The sequence below is a fragment of the Hippichthys cyanospilos genome, chromosome 3, assembly GCF_059441005.1.
Source record: "Hippichthys cyanospilos isolate Australia breed blue-spotted pipefish chromosome 3, RoL_Hcya_1.0, whole genome shotgun sequence".
In the NCBI taxonomy this organism is placed as follows: Eukaryota; Metazoa; Chordata; class Actinopteri; order Syngnathiformes; family Syngnathidae; genus Hippichthys; species Hippichthys cyanospilos.
Window position 1 is genome coordinate 15,481,227 of NC_142371.1, and position 16,730 is coordinate 15,497,956.

The following is a 16,730-nucleotide window of genomic DNA, read 5'->3' on the forward strand; positions in this document are numbered from 1 at the left end:
CCTCTGCTTACGAACAAATCTCTCGCCTTACGAACAATTCGACATGCCAGCCATTGAGTATGTAGAAATGTTCTCGTTTAATTGCGTCAATAAAATCAACAGTAGCGACATTATCAATCATCAGTAGATACTTGTGGCAGTAATGTGAACGCTATTGGTCTTACAACGTCACACTAACTGTCTCACTCACGGTGTCTAAATATATTACCATTTAAGTGTAGTGTTTGTACAGCTAAAGGGAAAAACAGCTGACATGAAATCAAATGTGCCGATTGCAGGACAAAGAATTGTCATTGGTTTAAATGTGTGTTTTTTTTTTTAATTAATTGTCAATACATTCCAACCGTTTAAAAAAAAAAGTGCGAATAATTATCAGTCAGTCACGGAGATGCGAATATGCTATTGGTCGATTAAGGTCACCCGGTCTCACTCACGGAGATGCTATTGGCCGGCGTCACACGTCAATCACAGAAATGCCGATATGCTATTGGCCGAACGCCTTTATCTCGCTTGATGGGACAGGATGGAAGGAAGGAGAGAAAATGAGTGAAAAACGGAATGTTGTGAAGACTTTGCAAACTTTATCTGTTAGACATAGCTTCTAAAATTACTAGCAGCGGTAAAGAAAGAAATAAGAGGATGATGTTTTAATATCTGCGTGATTTGCACCCTGACTGAAAGAGTTACTGTAACACTGTAAGACCAATAGCATATCGATCGCCGTGTTAACTTTGAGCGTTGGACTCTGCCCCCCTCTACTTACACCCAGATCAAGTCTCGTCGTTACATAGGTAAAAGCTATTTATCCAATTTATTTATTATATAATGCAAGTGTACAGCAGATTATGTCACTCAATTTTAATGTATGTTTACAGTGTGTCGTTTTTACCTAAGGCTTCGGCGCGCGTTGCACGCATTCACGAATTAACATGGGTTTGGATTGCCCGCTATACGAGCAATTCGAGATACGAGCGTAGCCGCTGAACGGATTAAGTTCGTAACCCGGGGGCCCACTGTATTCATATTTTGTAGCTAATGTATAATCACTATATATACAATGATTCTAACAGAATCCTTCACAAAACCTGAAAAAGTCTACTGAGAAACTCCAGCTCTGCCACAACTGGATGGTCCAGAAGGACAATTATCTGAAACAAACTGCCAAGGTAGTGAGAAATGGACAAGGACAATGATGTGAATGTCTCAAAATGCTCAAGTCAGTGAATCCGATCAAAAACTTGTGCTAAACTTGAAGATGAGAAAGGTGGCTTGGAAACCCACAAACTTTGGTGGAAATCATATATTAGGTTGTTATTATTATGTGTATATTTCTTGTCTAAAATAGCATGCATTGCTATTCATCTATGTAGTCCGAGTTCATCTCGCCCCTGTCTTTAGATAAAGCTGTTGACGCAGGAAAGTGCTTTTTGTTATGTCTTGTAATGGGCAATGCTTTGCTGAATGAATAAAAAGCAGGCGGGAACGGCTGTGCTTTTGATGGTTTTGGTGAACATGAGAGTGAGAGCCAAGCCCTCCCTTTGTCGATCTTGGTTGGTCTGAGTTACTGTTTTGGTGCTAAGCAGCTGGGCTTGTCTTAGTCTTCTTTCATAGGTTTCTCTGGCACAAGTACAACTTGTAGCCAGCCTTAACCGACCTGTAGTTCTCCCACCTGACCAGTGTGCTCTAGCTCGAGAATCGGGCCATCCTCATCATATCCGGCTCCTACAGGGTTTTTTCATTAAGTATGAAGCATGCAAAGTCAAGTCAGTTGGACAGGACAGCAACACAATCATCTAAAAACTATCATGCTCTCCCAGCCTCTCCCAGGAAGCTAAAGGTCGACCATGAGACTGGAAAAAAAAACTTACTGGTTTGGGCAGACATAGACAGTTTTAAATAGCCGTGACTTGTAAAAGCGTGATATATCATTAAACTGGTTATCGTCCCTTGCCTACTTGAGAGCAACCCAAAAAGAGTTCAAAATGTGCATGAGAGTGATCATATGTTCTTCATTCATGTTCTCTGCCTACAGTATTGTTTGGCCAATTTGTAGTGTTTCATACACTGGCCAGTGATGTTGTTAAGATCTATGATGGAGGTTCAACTGATTCATCACTTCTTTCATCTATTTCTGGATCCCATTCAGGTAAATGACCCACCTTAAAAGTTGGACTATATACCACACCAGTATATAAGCCGCAGCAACTAAAAATCAGCAAAAAAACACATTTTGTCACAGATAAGCCACAACGTAATATATAAAGCACAGATAATTACACAGAAAGATGGTATAAGGAAGATTTCTTATTCATTTATTTATTGTTTTGTACCAAAACTTTTTAAAACTGCCTGCTTATAGCAACATCCTATTTTCAACAGACTGAACATGACTGCATGTTTAGCATCAACATATTTTCCACATAAAACAGACATAATATTGCAGAGTGAAATAGAAGTTTAAACTGTAATTATCAGTTATTAAACATCTGTATAAACACATTAGACATAATATAGGTGTTATGACTCGTTTTTAGCACAGCCAGTAGCAGATAAGCAACAGGGTTTAAATCATAAGAAAAAAGTTACGGCTTATGGTCCAAAATTTACGGTAAAATCTTAATGTATTTCATGCTGCAGAAAAATAATTTCCTGGAACATTTAATCAGCTTCATTTTTATCTGCTCTAGTTGTATTCCATCAGGAATGCCAAAATACACTAATAATATAGAATTATAATAAGAATTCAATAAACGGAATCCAATCAAACCCATGTAAGCCATTTGTTCAAATCTCTTTCCACATGTTTACTAGGTTGTCATATAATTATGATTGTGAAAAAATATAAAAACAAGTAGATCTTTTTCTACTATTCATAAAAGTTTTTTTGCCCCTGATATGAAAAAGATTCTAAATGTTCTGAATGTCATTGAAATTCTCCAATGTTTTCACCCAGCTCAGAAAAATATAAGTGATAAAACAATGAAGTGCTTTATTGTCATTAACATGTGTGGCCTTACTGTTGAAACAAAGTTAACAATGTCTAATTTGCTTTGACATTTCAGGAGAAATGCTCCCTTTGAGCTCAGGAAACAGGGTGACCCTGATGTTTATCTCAAATGGAACGAACACTGCAAAAGGATTTCATTTTGTGTACCAAGGTAAGGCTTTCATATTAGGTTTTCTGTTGTTAACATTTGCTGTTCGTTACATTTGATTGAGATTGACTCTGAAGGTCCAATGAGTTTAATGCCACTAAAGTGGGATACGTGTATATTTTGTTGGTCTCTGATTAAGTTTTTGCTAGAGGCGAGAATACATTGTCATTCTGTCTGTTTCAAGCCAAACCAAACAGTCCGTGTCATTTCTATTTTAACCAAGCTTCAGTCATTGCTAAATTACAGTTTGTCATCGTTATTGACAGGTAGGCAGGGAGTGAAAGAGACCAGGCAGATGCAGTTGTGAAAAATCTGGACAGGAAGCAAAAAGGTTGGCCAAAAGTTTGTTTTTGATAAGCAGGAAAGGCCAGAGCTGGAATACAACTGATTGCTTGACGGTTGTAAGTACAATGGGCCCCCGTTTTACGATCTATTAATCCGTTCCGTGGTTGGGATCAAAACGCAAATTTGCCTTATGGCGGGCAATCCAAACATGTTAATTAGCTAATGCATGTAAAACTCTGGGTAAAAAGATAAACATTGTATATACATATTAATAATTGGTATCAAAACAGTATATTAAGTGCTACTTATATATAATATACATGCATACAATTAAATAACATCATAAATAAAAAATATATAAAGGATTTATTTATCTTTGAGTGACGATTGTAATGGCAATATTCCCTAATAAGGGTAGCCTAGGCCAGGCTATCTTAGCTTTCTTCGTATTTCTTGATCATCTCCAGCTTCGTTTCCATATAAATCATCTTCTTTCTTCTCTCTTTATCATCACTAGCAATCTTGGGACTCATGGATAACCAATTCAGTTTGGAATTGAGCACTAAAATGCATAATAAATACGATATTGAAAGCACTCTCACACGAGATCAAGTCTTTAGGACGCCATCTTTTTGACCCCGTGCGCTGACCAATAGCAGAGCAATCATCTTCGTGACCCCATCACGCTGACCAATAGTAGACCAGTATCTTAGGAGGTTGAGACGCCGCCCAATAGCAGACCAGCATTGTAGTGACTCCTTGCAGTGGAGACAGTTTGATAGAAAATAAGAGCAATTATCAAAAAACACCTAAAGTGGGAGGCAAAACAACAAACACAACCAACGCCACAAGTCATGAGAGTTTTTGATGTTAATCGTAAAGCGCAATAAATGTCTTAAAGGGGACAAAAAAACTCAGTTTTCTACATTTTAACGTGAGTAAAACGTAAGACAGGGACTCTTTAACCCAGGGATCCACTGTAATCTGCCACTCTGCAGTGTGGTGGTTGTGATTGCTCACCCCTGGTCCCTGCTCTAGCTGGTCTCTTCTCAATAATCACACAACAGCACAAACACACACCCACACACAGAAAAAAAGGTGGGTCTCATGGAAAGAGGGGAAAGATGCTCTGACATTATAGCGGTCTTTGTCAGTCCTCGCTGTCACCCACATGACATACATATTCCTAGCTTATCCCATTCATCCATCCATCACCTGAGACTTTTTTTGGGGTCGGGACAATGTTGCTGAGACATGTCAACCACAATAGCCCCACATTTTTTCAGCAGCTGTTGTGCTCTGTTGTGTTTGTGGTTTGATCGGTGTCGAGGCTTTCTGTTCTAGGTTGTTTGTATGTTTCTGTTGACCTTTTGTCAGTGTGATTGTGTTCACCTGTCCGTGTTAACCTGCTTCTCATTATGTATGCCAATCAGCTCACTGCTCCAATTGTCTTGTCCAAGTGCTCCTTGTTGTTTCATCCAGGTGCTCCTTGTTGTCTCGTTAGTTTTGAATCTATTTACTTTCCTGTTTCCTTTCAGTTCTTGTCAGGTCATTGTCAAAATGTTGATGTCGAAGTGTCACTGTCAAGGTGTCATTGTCAATAGTTGCTGTGAGGTAATCGTTGTCCTGCATTTGAGCTTGTTTGCTTGTTCTTGGTCATATTCATATTGAATTCTTATTTTTGATCACACCCTGCCTCCGGCTTCCCTGCATTTGGGCCATCCGGAAATTGTTTGCCATGGTCAAGCCACCTGCAAGCATGGTCAGCTGCCTTCCAAGTCCCTCAGGACATAATAACTGAATTTGACTTCTTGATCTTGACTACATCCCTTACTGCCAGCTTTCACCTGTGGGTTCATTAATTGCCACCACAACAGGCACCGACCACCCCATGCCCACAGCTTTGATTGGTTGCCTCAGAAATGGAAGCCTCTAACATGATCCACAGAGACCCAGTGTCCCTCACCTCCCCCGTTAGCTGAGAGTTCTGGGGAGAGAATTAAAAGACAAGGAACTGTGTCAGAAGTTCTCAGAAAACCCTCATAATATGTTTGGATCTGCCAGATCGGATCAGCATTCTCCCCAACCATCTGCGCCAAAACATCGGTTGACAGCTCTGCCCCTTTGTGTCCAAAACATGCAGCTCAAAATTCAATCCAACACTCATGTCAAAATTCAATGACGGGACCACATAGTTGATCATCAAACTTCGGCTTAGGGTGTCCTAGTACCAAGTGCGCATATGAACACCCTTGATTGAACATAGTTTTTATTATGAACAGTCCTCGACGAGCACAGAAGTCCTTTCACAGAACACCACTCAGTTTCTGTTTGTTCTGAGCTGCTATTTGTTGCATAGGCACAAACAACAGTCAGGAAAAGCGCCAAGCTGTGGGACAATAAGTGTGATCACACCTGCTCCGTGCCTCTCACCATGGGTGAGAGGGGAAAAGAGTCCGATCCCATTCGCGAGGACTGATACCAGAGCCCAATCTGTGTATGGAGATGAGTCCAACTAAGTTGGACTTTTTTATCACCCTCTGAATCAGGGGTGTCAAACATACAGCCCACGGGCCAGTTGTGGCCCGCAGAAGAGTTGATTCCAGCCTGCAATATGATTCTATAATGTAAAGAATAAAAATTAGCAGATTTTTTTTTCAATAAATAAAAAACTAGAACTTTTGTAATTAACAGTGATGCTGTACTATTTTGGACCATAGTAAAAAAAAATTGAAGTTATTGTTTTCAAGTAGTTATATAAATATAAACAATAATTATAATAATAATTAGAATAGCTTTTCCTCCATTCTGCCCGCAGTTTATTTTTCAACGCATTACAGTCATTGAATGACAATGACCATTTATGTGTTACGTAGGGCTTCTTTCTTGCTAGCTCAATTTTGATTTACTTTGCTTTGGATTTATTTATATTTATTGTGTATGCGATTTTCTTTTTCTTTTTTTTTTTTTTTGACTTAGCAGGCTATCATATAGATATAGCAAAAAATTGTCCGTTGATTGACCATTCACTTTTTGTTTTGTTTTTGTATTTGAAATTAAAAAAAAAAAAAATAACAGAAACTTATTTTCTGGTTACGAATGCTTACCTTTGTGCGTGCTTTATGATGTTAAACCTCCGAAAAATATGAATACTGAAAAGGACCATAAACCTAATTCAGTTGGTGCTCGGTCCATATTCACCCCACAAACAGAGACACAGTGAAACTTGAGTCTGTCAGTGACGGACTATAGTGTGCATCTGTAGAGACCCAGTTGGTGGCTATTCCAGTGACAGATGAAAACTAATTTCTGTCAATGTCTATGTCATGAGTTTTTAGAAATGTGTCATCAGTTTTCATGAAAACGGGTTTCGGTCTATGGATTTATTGAGGGATTTATTGATGGAAAGCCCACTTCTGAGTTATACATTGGATTAATTTTTTAAAGTAATTTAGCCATGCGTTCATTCTACTGTTATGTGTAGCAGAGCACAAAATAGCAGGATTATGTGCAGTTAAAGTGCTTATCCAGGCATCCAGGTTCCATGATGTTCTAACCATTCCCCTTTGTCTTGTGTTTTTCTGTTTCTTCTCCTATTGTCTCTTTATCTATCATGCCTACCCACTATGCACCCACTGCTTTATTTGTCTTCTTCTTTTACCTCATTCCTAGCTGTCCCTAGGACAAGTTCCTCTCAGTGTAGCTCGGTCCCAGAGCCTCGTTTTGGGAAGCGGGTTGGGAACGATTTTGGCATGAGTATGGTCGTGCTGTTTGAATGTAATCCAGGCTATATCCTGCATGGCTCCAGTGCCATCAAGTGTGAGGCTGTGCCCAATGCCCTGGCCCAGTGGAACGGTACTGTGCCCACATGTGTTGGTAAGTATCATTATCCCCCCACCACTCTTGATTTTCTCTCCACTGTCACACACTAATGGAGCTATTGTGTTACATAAGATAATGGTATGCAATGTTCCCTCTAATTTTCAATGCGTCTGAGCATTCACACAAACTCTCTGAGCAGGCTTTGGACCAAAGTGAGCAACTTCAGACATGCACACTGTGAGTCACCCTGCGCATATCTGATGTTGCTCCTAAAGTGCCCTATATCACATAACTCAAATTTTGTCATTAATAAGCAAGGGGGTGGGGTGGCTCTGAGTATATCCAGGGGCCTTGCTGGGGCCAAGGACTAAGCCAGTGAGCTCATTTGTGGCTTGTGGTTTTATGACGCAGGGCAGCTTGGAACTCCAGGATTTAATGTGAATAGCACGACATGATGATGTCCAACAACTTTTAAATGTGTGGACCGGTAATGTGTTTCTGGGTACTTTTCCCGTCATTTATGAGGGGATAGCTGAGGTGAAAAGCGTCATCTAGGAACAATACGGGAGGACGATGTATCTGTGATTGAAATGTTTGTAGGAGCCAATTCACAGCATTTGGAATTATTATTGGTTTTGATCCCAAAAATATAGTTAATTTAAGTTTTTGTAATGGCTAAGAGCGAGAGAGTTATTTATTTTTTTGTTGGTTGTTTTGACTCACTGCCCATTGGACATTTACGTTACTGCCCTTATAATACTGCTCCTTTAAGAGCCTTGGGGCATGCATCACAGGGGACATTTGAGCTTGATTGCAGATTAGAGAACACTGTTTCTTGACCGTAATGTTTGCCTTTTATTTGAAGTATCTTTGTTTGAAGAGCTTTGGAACTACTATGGAAACAAATTGATGTTTTACTGAATCAAAGATAGACCTTTGGCATTTTTTTATTATTGTATTTGAACCTGGGCAAGCATACGATTAAACCAGGCGGCCAGAAGTCTCAACTCGTACAATGTTGCCAAACAAATCATAACTGTTTTTGTTCATTTTCGACAAGTTTTGTTATTTTTATATCTTAGCAATAAGTGTTTTAGACCTGACAGTGTGATGTATATTGCACTTATCACCATGGCAATGAACGAGCCTCAAGTTGTGAAAAAGAAAAAAAATCTTGCCCATTTTCACCGCTTGTTCTTCTATTTGGATATACTCAGATAGCCATTCCATCTTAAAAGAAGCACATTTCTTTTTTACTTTCACTGGGTGAGTGGATGTATCGCTGCTCGTTCGTTTACCATAGGTTACCATTTGTGTCTCTTAACTCCCCGGTGTTGTTAGCTAGCTAGCCTGCATGGGGAGTATATGCAGGGAACGCTTCTGTCAGTGTGTATAATTGAATGAATAGTAGAAGTGAAACTTATTGTATGATTGGCTGGACGCTTGTCACTCGCTGTCACAATGCAAAATGGCACAGAAAACAATTTTATTGGTCTACCGGTAATTAATCAGATGAGGTCTAATATTGGATATTATTTAATATGTTTATATTGCATTTTGTTTTATGCGCAGCATAAATTTTCTTGTGCGCTGAGAACGTGTGAGCAGTGCGCAGTTGCGCATGCACGCAGCTTAAGGGGAACACTGATGGTATGTCAAAGCATACACTTATTTGGGGTTTGTTGGGAAGTTGAAGAGCTTTGTTTTCTAGCAAGCACACAATTAAATTAGAAGTGGGGTAATTTTTATGAATGTGGTGTTATCTAGTTATGTATTGCTAAATTGTGACCTAATGAGAAGTACACACATTTTAATTGGTGGTGTGGACAACAAATAATTGCTATGTTTCATTCTTACATTCTTTGTATGTTTGCAAAATAGGAAATCACAAGAATGTAGACAATTTTCTTATAAGACTAGTATTTCAATTGTCATATTCTACCTGTATACAGGAATAGGAACATCAGTATGGTAATGTAAAAAGCAAGGTTAACTCAAAACAGAACCAGCATAGGTGTCTCATAATTGTTTGGCATGAAATGCTTACACCATGCTCATGATTCACATTCTATGTCAACGTCAACCGTTACCAAAACATGCAAATTCAAGGACATACTTTCTGTCTGACAAGGACAAGTGAGACTGTATGGTGGACATGTGTCTGAGAAACATTGTGCTGTCTAGTGGCATTTTCCGTGTTTGATAACGAGACACCTTGCCAGAATTGATAGAATGAATTGAGTCTTCTCATCGTTCTTCACTGTGAATGATGAGTCCTGAGTCCTGATGAGCTATTTTTCGCAGTATTGTCCAATTTAAAAAAAAAAACCTGCACAATTGTATTGGGCATTATTTTATTATACATATTTTGTGAAAATTTAATTTTGTTCTCATGGACATCCTCTTGTGAGACATATCGTCTCATGGGATTTCTGGCTTGGCCCATTTCTATATTATCAGAAAAAGCTATATGTTATATGAAGAAATTATGGCACTATTATGTGGCCTTATTACAATGCCATTGCAATCTGCTAATATGATCTCAGCATTGCTAATAAAATTGTGTACTTGAATAAGAAATAATATTCAAGACAAATTTGACCGCTACAGATTATCGATATGTCTGTAACTACGGCTATTACACATGGTGCCTTCTGAATATATTCTCTTACAGTCTTTGTTTTTCTTGTTGCAAGAAATTGTATATCACAGTAACATTTTCTTGCGAATACCTGTGTACTGCCAAATAATCCAACACATTTTCCAATACATTCACAAACTGTATAAACCTTTGAAAGGAAAACTCTTTTGTAATAACATTTTAAATTAATATATGTGATTACATTTATTTATTAGTACCACATTCTCCACAGGCACTCACCCCTGTGTAGGCCAAAAGATCTTGCAAACTTGCCCTATTTGCTATACGTGGCAGTTTTTTTTTTCCCCATCAAAGACAGCCCTCCAGCATCCAAAGCCTTGTTTTGTTTTTTTTACACAAGTGCCCACCAACTCCTCCTGAATTAATTGGCCTATACTGTACTACAATTCCATTCACTATTTTGTTTAGAATTTGCAGCAAATTTTCTCTTCACATCATATTATTAGCAGCCACAATTAACTAACTGAACAGGTAAACAATGCAAAATCAAATCAAATGGACAGTTGTATTTTTTAAGCTAAACCAGAAGGATCTCAACCATCTCGTGTCGCAAATACTGCGAAAAACATCCAGTTAAAGCAGGTAATTCATCCAGATGTAAAGGGCAAAAACTCAAAAAGTTTGCTGATACAGCTGCTCATGTGAATGCTCAAACTTTCCGTCTATCATGGCAAGAGACCGTCAGTCCAGGTCCTTCAAACTCAAAGTAACTCACATTAGCTAAACTTGAAATGCAATTTTGGATAAAGTCAGACAGTAAAGATTGCTCCAGGGAAAATGGTATTGTAGAAAGGAAAAAAAAAAAAAAAAACATCCAGAACAAAGACAGTATGAACTCACAATAACGTTTACCTTATATCTCAAATGAAACATACATTTTACAGACAGAATTACAGCATATGAACTCACAAGAACGTTTACCTTGTATATCAAATGAAACATACATTTTACTATTCATTCCAACTTGTGCTGTTATATATCAACAGCATATTGATGTGAATTATATATTATCAGCATTTTATAAATCAGGGGTGTTAAACATACGGTCTGTGGGCCGGATCCAAGGAGGTTTAATTTGGCCGTCAAGAGGATTCCGTGATGCATTGAAAAAAATGAATAGGACCGAACTCATTAATACTGTAATGCCCTGTAATGCGTGTGTTAAACTATTCACTCAAGTTGCGGTTATGTTGGATTACTTCTTTTATTGAAAGAAAAAGAAAAAAAAAACAAAAAAACAAGTACATTATTCCAAGCTGCTGTCATCTCACCTTGTACTTGATAACAACTGACTCAGTCCTCTCTGCCAATATGTAAGGTGATTTTAGCGATGATCATAAATCACATATCCACGTTTAATTACATTTTCTATTTAAAACCACTTCACCTTCCCACACTTGCACCACTTTCTGTATCACTGTTTCTAGTTCCATGTGGAGGGGTGTTGACAGGCCGCAGAGGCACGATACTCTCTCCTGGATACCCTGATCTATATTCAAACTATCTGAACTGTGCCTGGAGAATAACTGTTCCAGAAGGAGCTGGTATCCAAGTAAGCTACTCTTCCCCATTTGATCTTCTTGTTTTAATTTGCAACATTTTTGTATTGGTTTAAGAAGTTGTCTGCTTTGTCTTAAGAATCTTCTTTGCATCTGTGCTATTTTCATCTCTTCTAGATTCAAGTTGTTACCTTCGGAACAGAGCACAATTGGGATTCGTTGGATTTTTTTGATGGAATTGATGGCAATGCTGCAAGGCTTGGTAGCTACTCAGGTAAAACAAAATAAAGTGAAGGTCATATGAAATATAGAATTGATATTCAGAGATCACAAGTTCTTGGAAGCAGCAAAGATGTGATGACAGAACATTTGAAAGGGTTATTGAGAGCACTGTGTAAATGCATTGATAAATCCCCAAAAACGTCTTCTACTTAAAAATTCTCCCACATTTTTGGAGTTTGATGATGATGATCTTGAAACGTCATTTAATAAGAATAGGCAATATAACAGAAACAGTTACATATATATATATATATATATATATATATATATATATATATATATATATATATATATATATATATATATATATATATATACCGTATTTTCCACACTGTAAGGCGCACCTAAAAGACTTATTTTTTTTAAAAAGCGGATGGGGCGCCTTATAATGAGGTGTGCCTTGTATATGGATCAATATTGAGATTGGGATTCGTAGATGGGGAATGAACTGATAAAGTAAGCTTTACCTGTTTCTTTTGTGTGTTTACTGATGAACAATAATCCCTCGTTTTTTGCAGTTAATTGGGACTGGAATCCCCCCCCCAGCTCTAGTCGGATGTCCGACAAAGTGCTAAATGTATAGGAGTTTATGACAGTTTTTTTTTTCTCCCCCCAAAAATCCGCGATGCACTGAGGGCACGATAGGCGAAGCACAAAGTAGCGAGGGATCACTGTACAATAAACCCTCATTTATTGCGGTAGATACGTTCCGGAACCAGCCGCGATAGCTGAAAATGTGCGAAGTAGCACCCCCACTTTTCACATTAAAAAAAAAAAAGAATTTCTTTAAAAAGTGAAAAGTCTTCATACTATACATATTTAAGACAAATATTACTGCAGTACACATATTTACTTAAATCTTAAATTTTTAAACCTTATACACTGTACTGTAGTGAACTTTTTGGGGAGAGAGAGTGAGGCTGCGCTGGAGCACATCATTCGCAAACCAACTCAGATCAAATAGCGGTCGAACTCACATGGCTCAACAACTTGGCTTTTCTTTTGCTTACAACTTCACAAATGAACGTGGCAACTCCAAAACAATTAACTGAACCGTATTTCTATTAACGCTGGCACCGTCATCGCCCACCAATACAATGTAAACAAGCCCACCTCAACGTCGTAGGACCCCGCTTAGCTTTCCCATAACATGCGCAAAGTGAAATCTGTGTAGTAGTCAGTTTTATTGGTTTTATTATTTTACAATGCAAGACTGAACTTTAGAATAAAACCAAAAATCAAAACCTGTTTTATAGCTGAAAATTTGTTTAAAACAATAATTTTAATATAGTAATACAAGTTTGGAAACATTGTCACTCGTGTATTTCACAGTCCCAGCTTCGTCCTAACTCCGCTCGGCGTTAGTGTCTGTTGACTGAAGGCGCAGGAGTCTTTTTCCAAGAGAAGAACATTGTTATGGGTAGTAGCTGGCACTTTTTCTTTTTCTGAGCAAGAAGATTTTTTATAAACGGGTATGCCCAGACATCGAATTAAAGTGAAGCCTCTTATATCATAACAATACACTTGAAATTTCAATTTATTACAAAAGAAATCTAGGTACAAGTCAGATTTCCAAAGCTGTGCATTTCTCCGTTGCTGTCTATGTGCCTGCATAGTGTGTGCATTTGCTCTCAGCATGCCTACGAGTCACGTGATCAGCTCCCAGCGGCCAAGCTGTCAATCAATTTGCTTACTAGCACGTTCGTAACGTGTGCGTGTGTGCTGAGCTGACCACACACGGGTGGTTACAGGAGAGACACAGGAGAGATGAAAGCAAGCTTTTGGATCCTCTTTCCTTTTTTAATAAATTGACAAGTGAAAAACCAATATAGTACAGCGTCAATATTTTATTTCTAGACAACAGTAAAGTCCCTGAGTAAATCAAGATTCAGAGCACAATGCACTGTAAAAAATTTCTAAAAAAATTGTAAAAAAAATTGTAAAAAAAAAATTGTAAAAAATCCGTGAAGGAGCGAAGCCGTGAAAGATGAACCATGATATAGCGAGGGTTTACTGTAATACAGGGGTGGGCAACTCCAGGCCTTGGGGGCCGGTGTCCTGCATGTTTTCCTGTTTTCTCTCTCAAACACACCTGAATCAAATGATTAGGATTATTCTCAAGCTCCAGCAGAGCTTGTTGATGAGCTAATGGTTTAAATCAGGTGTGTAAGGGAGAGAAAACTGGAAAACATGCAGGACACCGGCCCTCGAGGGCTGGAGTTGCCCACCCCTGCTGTAATAGAACAAAAAATCCGCTATTTGGTGAATCAACGATGGTGGAACCGCGAAGTAGCGAGGGTTCACTGTATATATAATTAATAATAGAAGTAAATATTGAATATGTTTATTTAATTACATTTAAAGTATATTTCATGAACCAAATGTCCATAAGCCATATGTACCTAATATTATCATTAGTTTATCTAACTACATGTTTTAAAATTGAAGATGCAGTCCAAGTTTAGAACATTGTTTTAAACTATATATTGACGTACAGTCGTAATCTCTTGAAATTAAGAACATACCCATTTGATTTCCAACAGAACTATTATTTTTTTGTATATGCCTCCTACAAAATCAAACAAAAACAGCCAAATAAACAACAGAAACAATTAAGTCACATTTTCTTCATTTTCATGTTAAAAGCCAATGACTGGGTAAAATAATTTGCTCGACACCCTATCAAGTAATGGGTAATAAGTTTAAGCATGGTTTTGGTGGGCTCGTATAGTCAAAAATGGAAATTTAAAATTTGAAATGAAAACATTGACTTGCTGGTGAATGTACACTACACTTTATCTTTCATAATACAGGCACGACAATTCCGCAACTTCTGAACAGCACATCAAACAACCTCTACCTGACCTTTCAGTCTGATATAAGTGTCTCTGCCAGTGGGTTCCACTTGGAGTACACAGGTATGAAGAGAAACAACCATGGTCATACCATTTCTCACTTGCCTCATGAGTAAAAAATAAAAAAAGGCAAGAAAATGTGCAATGTGTGGTCAGAGTGACAATCATGTCGCTGATGGAGTGAGTTTTTCCATCTTACTCCGCTGGCCTTATTGATGAAGCAGTCTAAAATAATTTTTTAAGTCTAGTCAAGTCAAATGTATTTATTTAGCCCTTAATTACATGTGACTGATAAGTGGTCTGTCATCTGATTCCTTTATTAGGGTCCGAGCAGCTACCGCTGCGAGAGCTGTCTTGTTTTTCTCCAGATTATTTATGATTAGGGCCTGAGCAGCGACCGCTACGAGGTCCCTATTGTTCCAGTCCAGATAATTATTAGGGCCTGAGCAGCGACCGCTGCGAGGTCCCTATTGTTCCTGTCCAGATTATTATTAGTATTATTTTTAGGGCCCGCCCGAGCACCGACCGCTGCCAGGTCCCGATTGTTCATGTTCAGATTATTAGGGCCCGAGCGGCGACCGCTGCGAGGTCCCTATTGTTCCTATCCAGATTATTTAGGCCCGAGCAGCGACCACTACGAGGTCCCTATTGTTCCTGTCCAGATTATTATTGTTATTATTATTATTCTCCCAAATGAATCGCATTTTTGAGGATTTAAACATGCATGAAAAGTCACCAAAATTTGCACACTCATCGATCGAGCCTGCTGTAAAATTTGGTATTTTGGTGTTTTCATACATAAAATAAAAAAAAAAGATTTTTAGCGCCACCTACAGTCGAACACTTCAACTGGGAAAAATTTTGTAAAGATCAGACCCTAACCCTAACCCTAATTACAGTGCCACCTAGTTACAGACAAAAACGTCATTTTTTAAACTTTCATGTATTGTGCAAATCCCGTAAGAGTAAATGAACTGACAATTTGTCTGAATAGCATCGAGACTTGGAGAATAAGGGTTTTGAAATTTTACGATTTTGTGATAAAGGGGGTGGTCTGTATGCAACCTCAAAGTCAAAGTTTGCTCAAAACTGCAAAACTTGCTGTAATTGAGCCCAGATGATCCTCAAAACGGCAGCCCCTTCCGACCCGTTTGACCTAGAGCTACGAAATTTTTTATGCATATGTAGGACCTCAAGACCTACATAAACATTACAGAGCGCCATGTGTTAAGAAGTACAGAACCAGAGTTAACAATTGTTGAATGTAGCATTTGGCCCGATTTTCTACATTTTTCAGTACCAAAACCCTTGACCCGATCAACTTCACATTTGGCGTGCCCCATTATCTGACATCGTGGCACACTTGGGCAAAATTTCATGAAGATCGGCCAACATATATGATGGGGCTTGGGCTTCAAAATACGTGTTTCAAACTCAAATTTTGTTCGCCATGATCAACAAAAACTCTAATAACTCCAATGTGCAAGCTTTAAAAAATCTGAAACTTAAAAGAAAATTTACGTCATAGGTTTAAAATATCTGCATGGTTGATTATCAACTTAATAATAGCGCCACCTAGTGACAGACAAAAATGTCATTTTTTAAACTTTCATGTGTTGTGCTAAGCCCTTCAGAGTATATGGACTGAAAATTTGTCCGAATAGAATCGAGACTTGGAGATTAAAATTATCTAAATTTTATGACTTTGTGCTTGTAGCTCTAGTTATTAGTATTATTAGGACCCAAGCAGCGACCGCTGCGAGGTCTCTATTGTTCCTGTCCAGATTATTATTAGGGCCCGAGCAGCGACCGCTGCGAGGTCCCTATTGTTCCTCTCCAGATTATTATTATTATTATTAGGGCCCGAGCAGCTACCGCTGCGAGAGCCCTCCTGTTTTTCTCCAGATTATTTTTAGGGCCCGAACAGCTACCGCTGCGGGAGCCCTTTTGTTTTTCTCCGGATTATTATTATTATTATTATTATTAGGGCTCGAGCAGCTACCGCTGCGGGAGCCCTCTTGTTTTTCTCTGGATTATTATTATTATTATTTACTGTGCAGCACTTTTCCATTTTTGAGGGCCTAAACATGCACGAAAAGTCACCAAATTTTGCACAGTTGTCGGGCTTCGCATAAATTTTTTTAGTGTTTCCTTAAACAAAGAAAGAACA

General features: G+C 38.4%; 1 protein-coding gene across 4 annotated transcripts in view; it reads left to right on the top strand.

The window, feature by feature from the left end:
- LOC148425860 (CUB and sushi domain-containing protein 3-like) overlaps nt 1–16,730 on the top strand; it is a 627,928-nt gene that overhangs the window by 339,327 nt on the left and 271,871 nt on the right. For all 4 annotated transcript variants that reach the window (XM_088410975.1, XM_088410976.1, XM_088410977.1 and 1 more), the window contains exons 32-37: nt 2,033–2,146; nt 3,063–3,158; nt 7,113–7,316; nt 11,352–11,476; nt 11,601–11,697; nt 14,519–14,623. In XM_088410975.1, coding sequence (XP_088267101.1) covers nt 2,033–2,146; nt 3,063–3,158; nt 7,113–7,316; nt 11,352–11,476; nt 11,601–11,697; nt 14,519–14,623 — 741 coding nt within the window. The remainder of the gene's footprint in view (nt 1–2,032; nt 2,147–3,062; nt 3,159–7,112; nt 7,317–11,351; nt 11,477–11,600; nt 11,698–14,518; nt 14,624–16,730) is intronic.